The following is a 12,975-nucleotide window of genomic DNA, read 5'->3' as shown; positions in this document are numbered from 1 at the left end:
ACCTGATGGAGTCACCTCCTACTTAGCACCAAGCAGCAGCTCTTCAGGCCCTCTGGGACTACTGAAAGTGGGGGATCTTCAAGTGGGGGGGGTCAAGGTTTGGATGAATGAGCCCTGCTCCCCTCTCCAGCTCAATTCGCCACCATCCTCTGCACTTGAAATTCCCTCAGTAATCATCAGTTCTTACCTTTGTGCCTCTGCTATCCCTGAGCCTGGGAGACTATCTGGGTGCCTTCTTCCCTACTCAGCTCCTGCTCATCCTTTCAGATGTAACCCCTCCAGGTAGCACTTCCTGACCCCAACTATATACATCTCAATCACTACTCCTGTCACTCAGTAGGCCCTGTTTCCCTAATTTAAGTTGCAACATGCAACATTGCAAGTTTTGACGGTGGGAGGTAAAGATTGATGCACATGTGTGCATCAAAATTTGAAAATGCACTGGATGTCAGAAATGTTGATATATGGGGAGGTACACATTGTATCCCACCATAATTGATGTTCCTGAGTTTCATCTCTTCCACCATGTCCAGGACCAGACAAAGAAAGACATCAGTCAGTTTTTGATGAGTGAATGAATGAGTGAGTGACTGAGTGATCCAGGAATGATTGAATGAATGAGCCCTTGGGTCACATGGAGTTTGGGGTAGAACAGGGATGGATGATCTAGCAGTAGGTCTCTAATGTCTTGCCACTGTCCTACCCTCTTTTTTTTTTTAGTTGTCAATAGACCTTTTTATTTGTTTATATGTGGTGCTGAGAATCAAACCCAGTGCCCCCTGCATGCCAGGCCAGGCAAGCACTCTACCACTGAAGCCATAACTCCAACTCCTGCCCTTACTCTTTGGGACTGAAAGTACAGCCACACACTGGCCTGGGTTTTCTGGAACAGAAGACCCCTATTTTAAAAATTATGGCCAGGTGCACAAGTTTAAGTACAGCCTGAACAATCTAGCAGACCCTGTCTCAAAAAATAAAATAAAGGGGCTGGGGATGTGGCTCAGTAGTAGAGCGTTTGCCTACCATGCATGAGGTCCTGAGTCTGATCCTCAGGACTACAAAAAAATAAATCAATAAATAAAATAAAAATAAAATTTACATCTGACATTGTCCAGAAAAAATATTAAAAATAAATAAACTGGGCCAGGGTTATGGCTCAGTGGTACAGTGCTTGCCTAGCATGTGTGAGGCACTGGGTTCGATCCCCAGAACCATGTAAAAATAAAAAAATAAAGGTATTAAGTCCATCTACAACTAAAAAATTTTAAAAATATGGGGCTGGGGATGTGGCTCAAGCGGTAGCGCGCTGGCCTGGCATGTGTGCGGCCCGGGTTCGATCCCCAGCACCACATACAAACAAAGATGTTGTGTCCGCCGATAACTAAAAAATAAATATTAAAAATAAATAAATAAATAAATAAATAAATAAATAAATAAATAAATAAACTAAGGATATGGGGATGTAGTTCAATGGTAGAGTACTCGCCTAGCATGAGTAAGGCAGTGGGTTTCATCCCTAGTAGAGAAGGGAAAAAAAATTCTGCTGCTTGATGAACTTGTCAGGCCAGAGTCTGTGTGTGGGTTCAGAAATGTCAGCCATCCAGCTCCAGAGGCAGCCCCACCTTCCCCCCACCACCTGAAAACCCAGATTGGCCATCTTACCCATAACCTGACCCACAGCCCCAGCCAGGCCTGAGGTTGGGGCCATTCCAGAGAGCTGGTATTCAGGGCACACCTCATTGATTCCTGGAACCTGGGAAAGTGGCTCTGAGAAGACCCAGGCTTAGGGCCCAGGGCCAGGTCCTGACCCTGGGAAAGTTGGTCTGTGGGATGGTGCTGCCCTCTGGTGGTTCTGCAAAGGTCGATTGTAAACTTAACCTTTCAGGCTAGCTTGTCAGATTTGTTGAATCTTTGGTGCCCAGATTGTGCTGGGCTGTGGCCAATATGCCTGAGGTGCAAAGAAAAGAGGAACCCCATCTCTATCCAGCTGGAAGTCTGTTCACACATCACTATTTGGCGTCCCCACTGGGTGACTAATAGGTATTGCAAACTCAACAAGGCCCACACTGAGCTCCTGTTCCCACCACCCAGCCCTTGTCCAACCGCCTCCCCATCTCAGTCGTGGATTCTCCGTTTTCCATAATCTATTCCTCTCTACTACAGCTTGTCTCTGGCCCCCATGTGAACACCGTCTGTCACTGGCACTATGGCTGAGCCTGTCTCTGAAACATGCCCTGCATCCTCCACTGGGCCCTGATGAAGATGGTCTTAGTTCCTGCTACCTCTTATACCTGCCTCCTCTCTGGAATACCTGCTTATTTTTCACAGGCCTGAACTAAACCCCACCTCCAATGACTGTGCCTGCAGGACCTGCCCATATTTCTAACTCAGCACCTTCAACCCTTCTGGTCTCCACTCTGTCTGGTCTTCCTTCTGTTTCTAGAGCAAGCCAGTCCATTTCCACCTCTGGGCCTCAATTTTGCAGTCCCCTCCTTCTTCCTCCCCATATGGCAGGGTCTTGCTCATCCTGTTTTCTCATAGCCTAAAATGTTCCTACTCAGAGGGCTTTTCTTTGCTGTCCCTGTTTGTCTTGCATCTCTGACCTCCAGCAAGATGCATGACACAGAATTAGGGCTACAAAGACTACAGGACTCAGTGATGGTCCAGTCTGGTGGGGAAGAAAAATCCTAAATATGTATCTTCAAATAACCTGGCAAAAGCCATACTGTAGGAGGTGAGAAGAGATCAGCGGAAAGGTGGGCAAGTCTTGGACATGACATTGTAAGCATGTGAATGTGAGGGAGGCTGAGGGTGAGGATTGGCACATGCTAAGGCCTAGAAATGCAAGTTTTCTCTTTTATTCTCCATCCTGAGCTTTGAAGAGTAGGAGAGCAGCTTGGAGGCTTCCCCAGTTGTGAGCCAGACTGACCTGGAGAAACTCCAGTCTCCTGGACAGCTCAGACACTGAAGGCCTGGCTGAGCTTCGGGAATTCCTTCACTCATCCATTTAACCATATTTGTTGAGCTCCTCTCACACTCCACACTGGTGCTTGGCCTTAGACAAGGAACACAGGAAGAAACAGACTGAATTTATGAGCAAACAATGTATGATAGTAGCTGAAATTTATTGAGCTCTTATCCAGCGCAGGTCACTGATCCTAGAGGCCAGCTGATCTCCTATACTGCTGCAAATATCCTTATGAGGACCCCCTCACCCACACCAACACACAAGTTTCAAGAGCCAGGAGCCTTCTCAGGTGAAGCTAGGAAAACCTCTGCAGAAGGGGTGTTTTCCCCAGAGCCAGAAAAAGGGGAGGAAGGCAGTTGTATTAGAGATAAGAAAAAGAGAGTTTTCCAGTCCTGGAGAGTCCCTGAGAAAGGAAAGAGGCCAGGTTATCGAAGAGGCACCTATGTCACCAGGACGCGGGTCCTTAGCGCCTTCACACACAGGGCAAGGACCTGCCAGTGCTGCTGGTTCCTCAGGACCTGCCTCCAGGACAGCACCTTTCCCCGGGACCTCCGGAAGATCACCATCCCTGCACTGCTCCCGGTCCTAGTCTCCTTTCCGCTTTGCTGGGATGTGGGTCTCACGCGGCTCTGGCCGAGTCCTGTCCCTGGCGCGTGCGGTATCCTGGTCCGGGAGCCCCGCCCCCCCGCTCTGCTCCCGCCCCGCCCCGCTCCGGCTCCGCCTAGCCTTGGCCCCGCCCAGCCTTGGCCATGTCCCACCCCGTTCTGGCTCCGCCTAGTCTTGGTCCCGCCCCACCCTGTTTTGGCCCTAGTCGCGGCCATCAGGAGTCCTGATCAATGCGCATGCGTTCCGTCGCTGCTCAGCCTGGCCTCAAAGCTTGCTGTGTTCGCAGCTGTTGCGTTTGTACTTTGACACTCCCAACCGGCCCGAGTGTTTGGCTCACAGCCCCTACGCTGTGGCCGCGGGTACTTGCTGTGAGTGTGCGTGCATGCGTGGTGCGGGGAGGAGATGGAAAAGACATGGGTCGATCCTGTTATTCAGCTGAGTGCCCTAGGCAAGTTACTTAAACTCTCTGAGCATGGCCTCGTTGGATTCTTCTGAAGAGTAACGGAGGGGTTGTGGCTGTGGCTCAGTGGTAGAGCGCTCGCCCAGGATGCGTGAGACACTGGGTTCCCTCCGCAGCACCGCATAAAAATAAACAAATAATATAAAGTCATTCTACCCAACTAAAAAAAAAATTAACCGAGATAAAGTGTGTGAAGCGTCACTCTGGAATATCTTGGGCCTCCCTTATGTCTCCCCTTAGATGTCCTCCAAAGGCCTCTTTTATCTCATTTCTCTTCCTCCCTCTACCACTTTTTTTTATCTGTCCTGCCCTAGGTCTCTCTGTCTACTGTGCTAGCACCCTCATGGCACACTCAAGGGGGGTCAGCAACTGGCGCTTCCTGCCGCTGTGGCCTCTGGGAAGAGGCAAGTTGGGAAGGGGAAGGACAGCAAAGGCAGCAAACTGGTGGCATGAGGAGCCTTTCTTCCGTGCAAGATGTGGAACTGGAAAGGTGATGGGAGGAGAATGGATCTCTGCGGCTAGCAGGTGCCAGGCCCGAGGTGCTGCTGGCCACTCAAGCCACATCTGGCAGAGCTGGCCTGGGGTTGGGGGAACTGGGATGCCTCTCCCCACAGGACCTGCTACACCCTGCAGGGCCCTGTGCAAAATAAAATTCAGGTCCCTTGTTCACAAGTCTTAAGAATTTCAGGATGGGGCTGGGGATGTGGCTCAAGCGGTAGCGCGCTCGCCTGGCATGCGTCCGGTCTGGGTTCGATCCTCAGCACCACATACAAACAAAAATGTTGTGTCCGCCGAAAACTAAGAAATAAATATTAAAAAAAAAAAATTCTCTCTCTAAAAAAAAAAGGTGCAACGGTGCATGCCTGTAATCCCAGTAGCTCAGGAGGCTGAGATAGGAGGATGGAGGATTGTGAGTTCAAAGCCACGAGGCACTAAGCAACTCGGTGAGACCCTGTCTCTAAATAAAATACAAAGTAGTTGAGTGTTGAGTGCCTCTGGGTTCAATTCCTGGTACAAAAAAAAAAAAAAAAAAAAGTTGAGACATTGTTTCCTGAAGTTGTCCAGGCTAGTCTTGAACTTTTCATCTTCTTGCCTCAGCCTCCCAAGTTGCTGGCATTACAGGTGTGAGCCAACACTCCTGGCCTACAGTTTCTCATCTTTAAATGGAAAAGAGTAGGTTGATAGGAAACACTACAAGTGAAGTGCTTGGAACAGTGGCCACCAACTTGGTAAGGACTAGCATATGTAGCCAGTGTCACTATACAGTTACCTAAGAAATGTCCTCAGAAAATCCAGGTTAGCTTCTTTTGGTTGGTGAGAAACAGGACAGGCTTCTGCAGGAAGGTGTCTGAAGGGAAGACTTTTCAATTGTGGTGGGATGGCATACTCTAAACAGCAAGCCTGGGGATCACAGAGATGTCTGGTTCGAGGCCTCTTAGAAGGACCCACTGCGTGACAGCCATGGAGCTTCCCATATTCTAGTTGCCTGTGGAAGGCTGAGAGTATTCCAAGTTTAGACATTACCTGGAGGGTTACTGAAGATATTTATATATGTCCAAGGAAGATTAATTCATAGCTGAATGCAGGCTAGATCAGAAATCCCCCCCCCCAAAAAAAAGAGGCCAGTGGTATCCACATAAGATATTTGGGATACTGAGCATCAGGGTTAGCTGAGTTTGAAACCAGCCTGGACAACAGTGAGACTCCATCTAAACAACAACAACAACAACAACAACAAAAACGGAGGCAGCAGGTAGGAGGGGGTAGATAGGGAGATATGGGGTAGTAGAAAAAGTACATTTGGAGAGAAGTTCCTCGGGGTATAAGTGAGCTTCTGAGAACACTCTCAGTAATGCCAAGCACTGTGCCAATTGCCAGCCCAGGTGGTAAATGGCACAGACTGATCTTCGTTCACAGGCCAGGTGGGAAGACTGACCTTAGAGTCCTGAAGATCAGAAGAGCCTGGGAGTGTCCCGATTCAGTCTTGAGCTGTGGGAGGCAGTTTCTCAGAGAAGTCATAGGAAGGTATGCTAGGCATGGGGACAGCACAGGCCAAGGCCCAGAGATGGCGGAACCGAGGTCAGCTATGGGTAGAGGATCAGGAGGCCAAACATGATTGACAAAGCCTGAGATAAACACACTATTTTTGTTTTGATACTGGGAATTTAATCCTGGGCCAGTTTATCACTGAGCTACATTACCAGTTTTTTTTTTTTTTATTTTTTTTTATTTTTTAAACAGGGCCTTGCTAAGTTGCCTCTGCTGGCCTTGAACTTGCAATCCTCCTGCCTCACTCTCCCAAGTAGCTGGAATTACAGGTGTGACACCATGCCAGCTTGAATGCACTTATGTTATAAGCAGGAGAAAATATAGTCAAATCTTTTTTAATATATTTTTTTAGATGTTGAACTTTTATTTATTTATATGTGGTGCCAAGAATGGAACCCAGTGCCTCACATGTGCTAGGCAAGCAGCTACCACTGAGCCACGACCCCAGCCCTCAAATCTATCTTGAGAGAAATGTTCTGGCTGTTGGTATGGAAATGGAATTGATTTGAAGGCTGCGAGGCTGCTTGGGGCTGTTGCTGTGCTGGAGGTCTTTAACTGTAGTGGCTTCCACTAGGGTTGCAGGGATGAGGATACCAAGAAGCAGAAGATTTCTGAGGCACAGGGATGCAAAATTAACTGTTCTATTCCTGATAACATCCAAACACGGTCATATCCACATCCACCCTCAGGAAACTAACATCAGGTCAGCCCATCATCTAAAGTCCCATCTGTTTCTAGAACATGCAGCAGAACCAAAAATGGTCTTTAACCATCAGTCCGGGAGAGTAGGACAAGCAGAGGGTAGTGACCAGAGCCTGCTCAGGAACTCCCACCAAGGAGGTGCTTGCTTTTTGGTAGCACTTGGTGCATGTTTAGAGATTAGAAGCTTGTTCTCAACATGCCAAGATACAAACGCCTTTCACAGGGAGGTGGGGACAAATGCCAATCACAGGCTCTCTGCCTGGCTACTTGGAGAAAGCACTGCCCTCAAAGAGGGGCCTGCTCTGCGGCTTCAGTACTTGGTGGTAGTGGGGGCGAGAGATCAGAAATGCCCAGGCCTATTCTCAGGACACCTTGATGGTCCCTTCAGTCTTACAAATGACAGCAGAGCCATTTCAAGCACTGCCTTTATTGGCACTTAGAATTTCCACATCCATTAAAAAAAAAGTTTGCCTTGATTAAATACATATTGTTTTTAGAAGCAACTTCTGCTGACATTAAAATGACAAAAAGCTACTAAGCAGATCCAAGTTGTCTGGGTGCCACAGCTTTGCTTCTACCCAGAGTGATGAGGCCAACACCAATTGGCATGACTTGATATTCTCACACACACAAACCAGAGCCAAAAAGGGTTGGTTTTGTTTTTAAAGCTTTTTTATTTAAAAACAAAACAAAACAAAAAACCCCAAATTAAAATATTTCCCATTGGAGGCTATTTCTTTTTTGTCTTTTAAAAATTTTATTACACAAATATCTCCCATTCCCACGTGTAAGAGGAAAGATGTCCTTGCTCTTTCTAAAACCAATAGTGGAGAACTTTTAGAAAACAAAAAAGTTCAACTAGCTTCCCTCTTTCCCTGGCCCAAAATAACCCCAATGTGTCAACTGAGATAGCGTAAGACTTATCCCCTTAATGCTTACATTTAATTTAAAATTTTTAGCACAACATTGGAGATTGACTCTAAATCAGCAACAAAAAATATATATTTACAATATTTTTCCGAAAAACAAAAAACACAAACAAACCCTTTAAACATAGTGACTTTAGGAGTTTTATTTATGGAGCAGTTATTTTTTTAATCACCAAGTGATTTTATATTATATATATATAAATTTTCTTCCTTTCCTTTGTGTTTTTTTGCCCCGGTGCTTGGAAAGATGGAGGCAGAGGTCTGGTCCTGCAGTCTGAGGAGGGCAGGCTCTCTTGGCAAGGCCGCAGCTAAGAGCAGATGCAGGAATGCGATGGAACTCCCGAGTTCCTCTGTCCCCAAACAGAGACACTTCTCTCTTCCATGTGGACCGACCCTCACCTCTAAAAACCATTCTCCCCTCATAGTCCCAAAGAAAAGTAAAACCCAGCAAAGGCACTGGTCCATATGCTGCCATCCTGGGCTCCCTTTTCTGCTGACCAATTTACGTGCACGGTAAAAATGCTTGTTTTTCCAAATCAAAAAACAAACATAAAAACCAGAACCCCAAACCAACCACCAGCTTGGAAATTTCTGTGGATGAAATGTCCCAAAGTCAGAGGCACTCTCCCGGCACAATCCCTGCTCTGAAGGGGTCTCTCCACCTCCCCTTTTATAAAAAGACAACAAAACAAAATTTAGTAATCTTTTCAGTATTTTCCACAGGAATAACCCAAAAAAAAAAAAAAAAAAAGGCAGGAAGCTTCCAATTATAGGTCATTAACAATAATATTAATAAGATTTTTGCTCAACACCCAGGGTTCTTTTCAGAGAAATTCCCCTAACAGGCACTCTGGAATAAGTCACTGGCATTTCCTCAATGTTTCAGGCCCATACTGCTGGGGCCTGGAGACCAATGGGAGGGGCAGAGGGTCACAGGAGCAGACGACTGCTGTTTTTAAGGTGCAGCCACGAAAACCAGCAAATTGGAACAGACACAATGCCACCTGCTACCAGGGCCCAGTTTCCTCTAAGGTGGCCAGTTAATGCCAGGGTCAAAGCTTGGGTAGGTGGCAAAGAGGAAATCCCTCTGCCTCTACTGCTTTGGCAGTGGCAAGGAACAGTGGGCATCTCTCCTCAGGGTGGCTCAAACTTCAGACCCCTGGTGCTGGGCTCCATTCCCCCCAACACCCCACTAGAGGTTCAGGAGGAAAGCCTGAGACTGGGCTACAGCAAAGGGTCCAGAAAGGGATGGGCTGGAGAAGGCAGGGGCAAGGTTGTGCTATCAATCTCCTTACAGATGGGGAGCAGAGTGCAAATTTGCATCCATCATTTATAAGCTCTTGCCAAAGGCTGCTGCTATTGAGCATCTCCTCACACACTTAAAAAATGACCCAAAAGAAATTCCAACCTTTCTTTCTTCCTTTTTTTTTTTTTCTTTAAAGTGCAAAAAGCTCTCTGCTGCCCTAGAGAGAGGATCTTTGGACAGGCCGTTTGATGCAAAGTAAAAGGGGGCAGCTGATGGGGCTTGACAAAGGGCGGTGGAGTGAGACACCATGTTCCCCTCACTACCTCCCTCCACACACACACGCAAAGAACACTCAGCCACACACACAGAGGCACATGCACACCCCCTTCCACAGCTGTGGGCAGAAGGCAGGTGACTGGCTTCCAAGCAGGACCCCTCCCCCTAGAAAGGCACCAGATCAGTGAGTCATGGGGCAACACACAGACCTGGGCTCGGGGGGGCTACACTGAATCGGAAGCCTGGAGGAGCCTGGCCTGGAGGCAGGTGGGGACTCAGCCAGTTCTCTGCTTTCCTTACCTGGGGGAGACAGGCTGCTCCCTCTGGGGACACACATTCTGGGAAAACCCTATTCAGGCAGGAATGAGGACATGTAGAAGAGGGCAGTCAATGGGAGGCAGGAGTGGAGTACAAGGAGATGGTGCCTGTCTCATAATCTGCCTGGGTAGCAATGAAATGGGGGCATCTCTGGGGTACAGTTCCAGCTCCTCTAAAGAGTTTCAATCCCAATAAGTGCAATAAAGACCTCACAGAGACTAGTAGAAAAGTCAAGGGGCTGGGCGGGGAGGGAGGTACACCACAATATGTGAACAGCATGAGCACTGGACAGCATCAAGCTCAGGAACAGGAAAGGAGGGTAAGCACAGATAAGGGGCCCTAGGCTTCGAACATCTCGACAGCACCAGTGGGATCTGCTGGGCCTAGCGTTCCTGGGGCTGCTGGCCCCTCTTGCAGAAGCCGGGAGAGTATGATGGAGGAGAGACACGCACTGGACACCATGAGGAGAACCTGGCCAGAAGCAGGGCCGCTTTCTTCCCTGGAGTTTGCTCAGAACCAGGCACTGCTGGGGACCACAGGAGGGGAAGAGGGGCCCAGGGCCCGGTGCAGGTGAACATTGCATGAAACCCCAAACAGAGAGCCTGGCCTCCTGGCAGGCGAGCAAACGAGCAGACACTGTGACAGCACAGTCTGTGCGTTCCTTCCCCTTGGATCCACTGCTCCTCCCCTTTCCTTGGAGGAAGAGGAGCAGGTAAGCCTGGTGTCCACTACCCTCTCTGCCCCACCTGTGGGAGAAGAGCTCAGGGATAGGAGAGCAGAGAGGGAGTGTGACGCTGGCCTCAGAGCCCGTGCAGGGTCAGGGAGAAGCTCTCCTCAGTGGGGAGGCAAGGGAAGATCGGTTTCCTGTTCAGTCTGGGCTGGGCATGTCTTAGCTGATCTTCTGTATCAGCTTCTCGTCAGACAGGCAGTAGAGGCTGTTGATGGACAAGTCTGAGATGAAGTGCTCACAGGCTTTTCGAGTGATCTGCTTGCATCCTCGAAGGTCAATCAAGGTGACATTGGCGATGCGCCGTAGGTAGATCAGCGTCTGGTCTGTCAATTTATTGCAACCTGTGGGCACAGTGGCCATGAGGATAATAGTCAAAAACATAAGTCAAAAAAAAAAAAAAAAAAAAAAAAAAAACCAAAAACACAAAAAAACAAACAAACAAAAAACCCCAGCCGTAGATGACCTCCTACGCCCTTCAGTTTCCCAAGTCCTCTTTCCCCCAAATGCTAAAAGCTTCTTGGCTCACAGTTCAGAGATGCCATCAGCACTGCTGCCTCACTCACAGCACCATGGGACACAAGCACACAAGGGCTAGAAAGCTGACCAAACCAACAGCTGGATGGCAGCCATGAATGTGGGCTCCTGACCTACCTATCCTGGTCCCCAGCCCTACATCAGTTAGAAAAGGGATCAAAATCTGTGTTCTCTGGGCTGGGGATGTGGCTCAAGCGGTAGTGCGCTCGCCTTGCAAGCGTGCGGCCCGGGTTCGATCCTCAGCACCACATACAAACAAAGATGTTGTGTCCGCCGAGAACTAAAAAATAAATATTAAAAATTCTCTCTCTCTCTCCTCTCTCGCTCTCTCTTTAAAAAAAAAAAAAAAAAAAACTGTGTTCTCAGTCATGAAAAAATAAGTTAATGTAGTTTAATCAACGCACCCCAAATCACTGTGGTTTACTGGTCAAGTTCCAGAGAGGGCTGGGACCTGGAAGCAGGGGCACTGTCCAGCATGAAAAAGCAGCAACATACCTGCCATATTGAGCTCTGTGAGGGAATAGCGAGTGGAAGACCCGACGGCAGTGAGTAAGTTGGAGGACTGATCTGTAAGGTGGCTGCAGTGACTAAGGTCGAGTCGAGACAAGAGGGGCATGTGGCGAATGATGAGGCGAAGCGTGGCATCCGTGATGTCAAGGCCTGCCAGCCGGAAGTCAGTCATGTTCCGGAGCTTGCTGCGATTGTCCTGACCTGTACAGGCAAGAAGAGAGCCTAGATCAAGACTCTAAATTCTCTAATCTGGCTCCAAAGCTCTAGGAGTATCAGTTACTTGCTGGCCAGGCCCCCTAGACAGAGTTAAATGGAATGCCCACGCCCAACCCTACCATTAGGGAGCAATGCGTGGGGACAGTTTCTAGGAAACAAGACAAGTTTTCTTCCTTCCCAGTGCCAGATTATGCCTTATTTACACTGGTATGTGTGGAATGCTCCTCCCCTTCCCACAGCCTCACTCTTTTCTAGACCATCCTTCCAATAGCTTTGACATTCCACTACGAAGCCTATGCAAGCCTTCCTCAGGCTTATGGTCTCCAGGCTGCAAACTCCACTGACCAGAGAATGGAATCCCTCCTTTGTAAGTAGTTATCTGCTTATCTGTACTTGTTCAAAGTCTACCATTCTGTTCTGAATTTGTACTCTCCTATTCTTCCACAGTTTCACTTCTGAGAACTACCTTAGCTTCTGAGGATGATGTCTGTTATAATAAAGACAAGCACGGACAAATAATGTCCAGAACATACCCGGCTTATCGGCCGATGGAGTCAGCAAGTCCCGAATTTGAGGGTCCTTGATTCCTACTGCCCACCGAAGATCAAGGGTCCTGAGAAGGGGGCAGCTGGAGGTGCTGAGGGCAGAGACTGCAGACCAGGAGCAGCCTGCTAGGAGGAGGTCTTTCAGTCCTGCGACAGATGGAAACAGAGACGTGCAACATACCATTTACCAGCACATCCAAAGCCTCAATTAACAGCTGACCTGAACAAGGTGAATGGACCTTTAGTCTACTGGAAGAGAGGAATGGTATCCTAATCTAGTATTAAGTTCAAAGAGTCCTTTGGTATCCTATATTACATCTTCTAGCTTTGACATTAAACTGACTGCTTAGCTCCTAAAGAACAATACAAGAATGAGTGGCTTTCCTGTCTTTCTGACACCTCAAAATACTGAAGAGCTTACAAGGGGCCAGTCAAGGCAATATCAGACTTAAATTTCCTCTCCAGGGGCTATGCTGAGGAGATGTGAAGAGTTGGTGGCATCACCTGATCCATTTCTTTGTTGTCTAGTGTAGTCACCAGTCCAGTGACTCCTTGGAGACCAGCAGTTAAGGTGGTCCCAGACAAATCTCCTACTAAGCAAAATTCAAAAATGGCATAAAGGAATTCTAAGAAGCACCATTAACAGCTCAGCCTTGCCTGCTCACCCACCTGGCAGCCTATTGACCAGCCATGTCAGCTGCTTTTTGGAGATATTGGTCCAACTGAGGTCAAGGCTAACTGGTTGCCTCTTGATGATGCCACTGAGAGCCTGGGGTACAATGGCCTTACACCTACTCAAGTCAATTTTTGTCCAAAGTCTCTTGTCGCAGCACCTGTGACAGAAGAGAAGAGCACAAGCTATAATAAACTTGATACCCTGTCAACA

At 48.1% G+C, this 12,975-nt stretch overlaps 1 protein-coding gene across 2 annotated transcripts in view; it reads right to left on the bottom strand.

Annotated features, from left to right (window-relative positions):
- Nucleotides 1-7,837: 7,837 nt before the first annotated feature.
- KDM2A (lysine demethylase 2A) overlaps nt 7,838-12,975 on the bottom strand; it is a 114,144-nt gene continuing 109,006 nt past the window's right edge. For both annotated transcript variants that reach the window (XM_081278745.1, XM_081278746.1), the window contains exons 18-21: nt 12,759-12,922; nt 12,078-12,236; nt 11,314-11,529; nt 7,838-10,625 (exon numbers count right to left, since the gene is read on the bottom strand). In XM_081278745.1, coding sequence (XP_081134871.1) covers nt 10,444-10,625; nt 11,314-11,529; nt 12,078-12,236; nt 12,759-12,922 — 721 coding nt within the window. In that variant the 3' untranslated portion in view covers nt 7,838-10,443. The remainder of the gene's footprint in view (nt 10,626-11,313; nt 11,530-12,077; nt 12,237-12,758; nt 12,923-12,975) is intronic.

Source organism: Spermophilus citellus (genome assembly GCF_964194105.1).
Source record: "Spermophilus citellus genome assembly, chromosome: 2".
Classification (NCBI taxonomy): domain Eukaryota; kingdom Metazoa; phylum Chordata; class Mammalia; order Rodentia; family Sciuridae; genus Spermophilus; species Spermophilus citellus.
The sequence above is the reverse complement of the archived record's forward strand: the minus strand, read 5'-3'. Positions and strand labels throughout refer to the sequence as shown.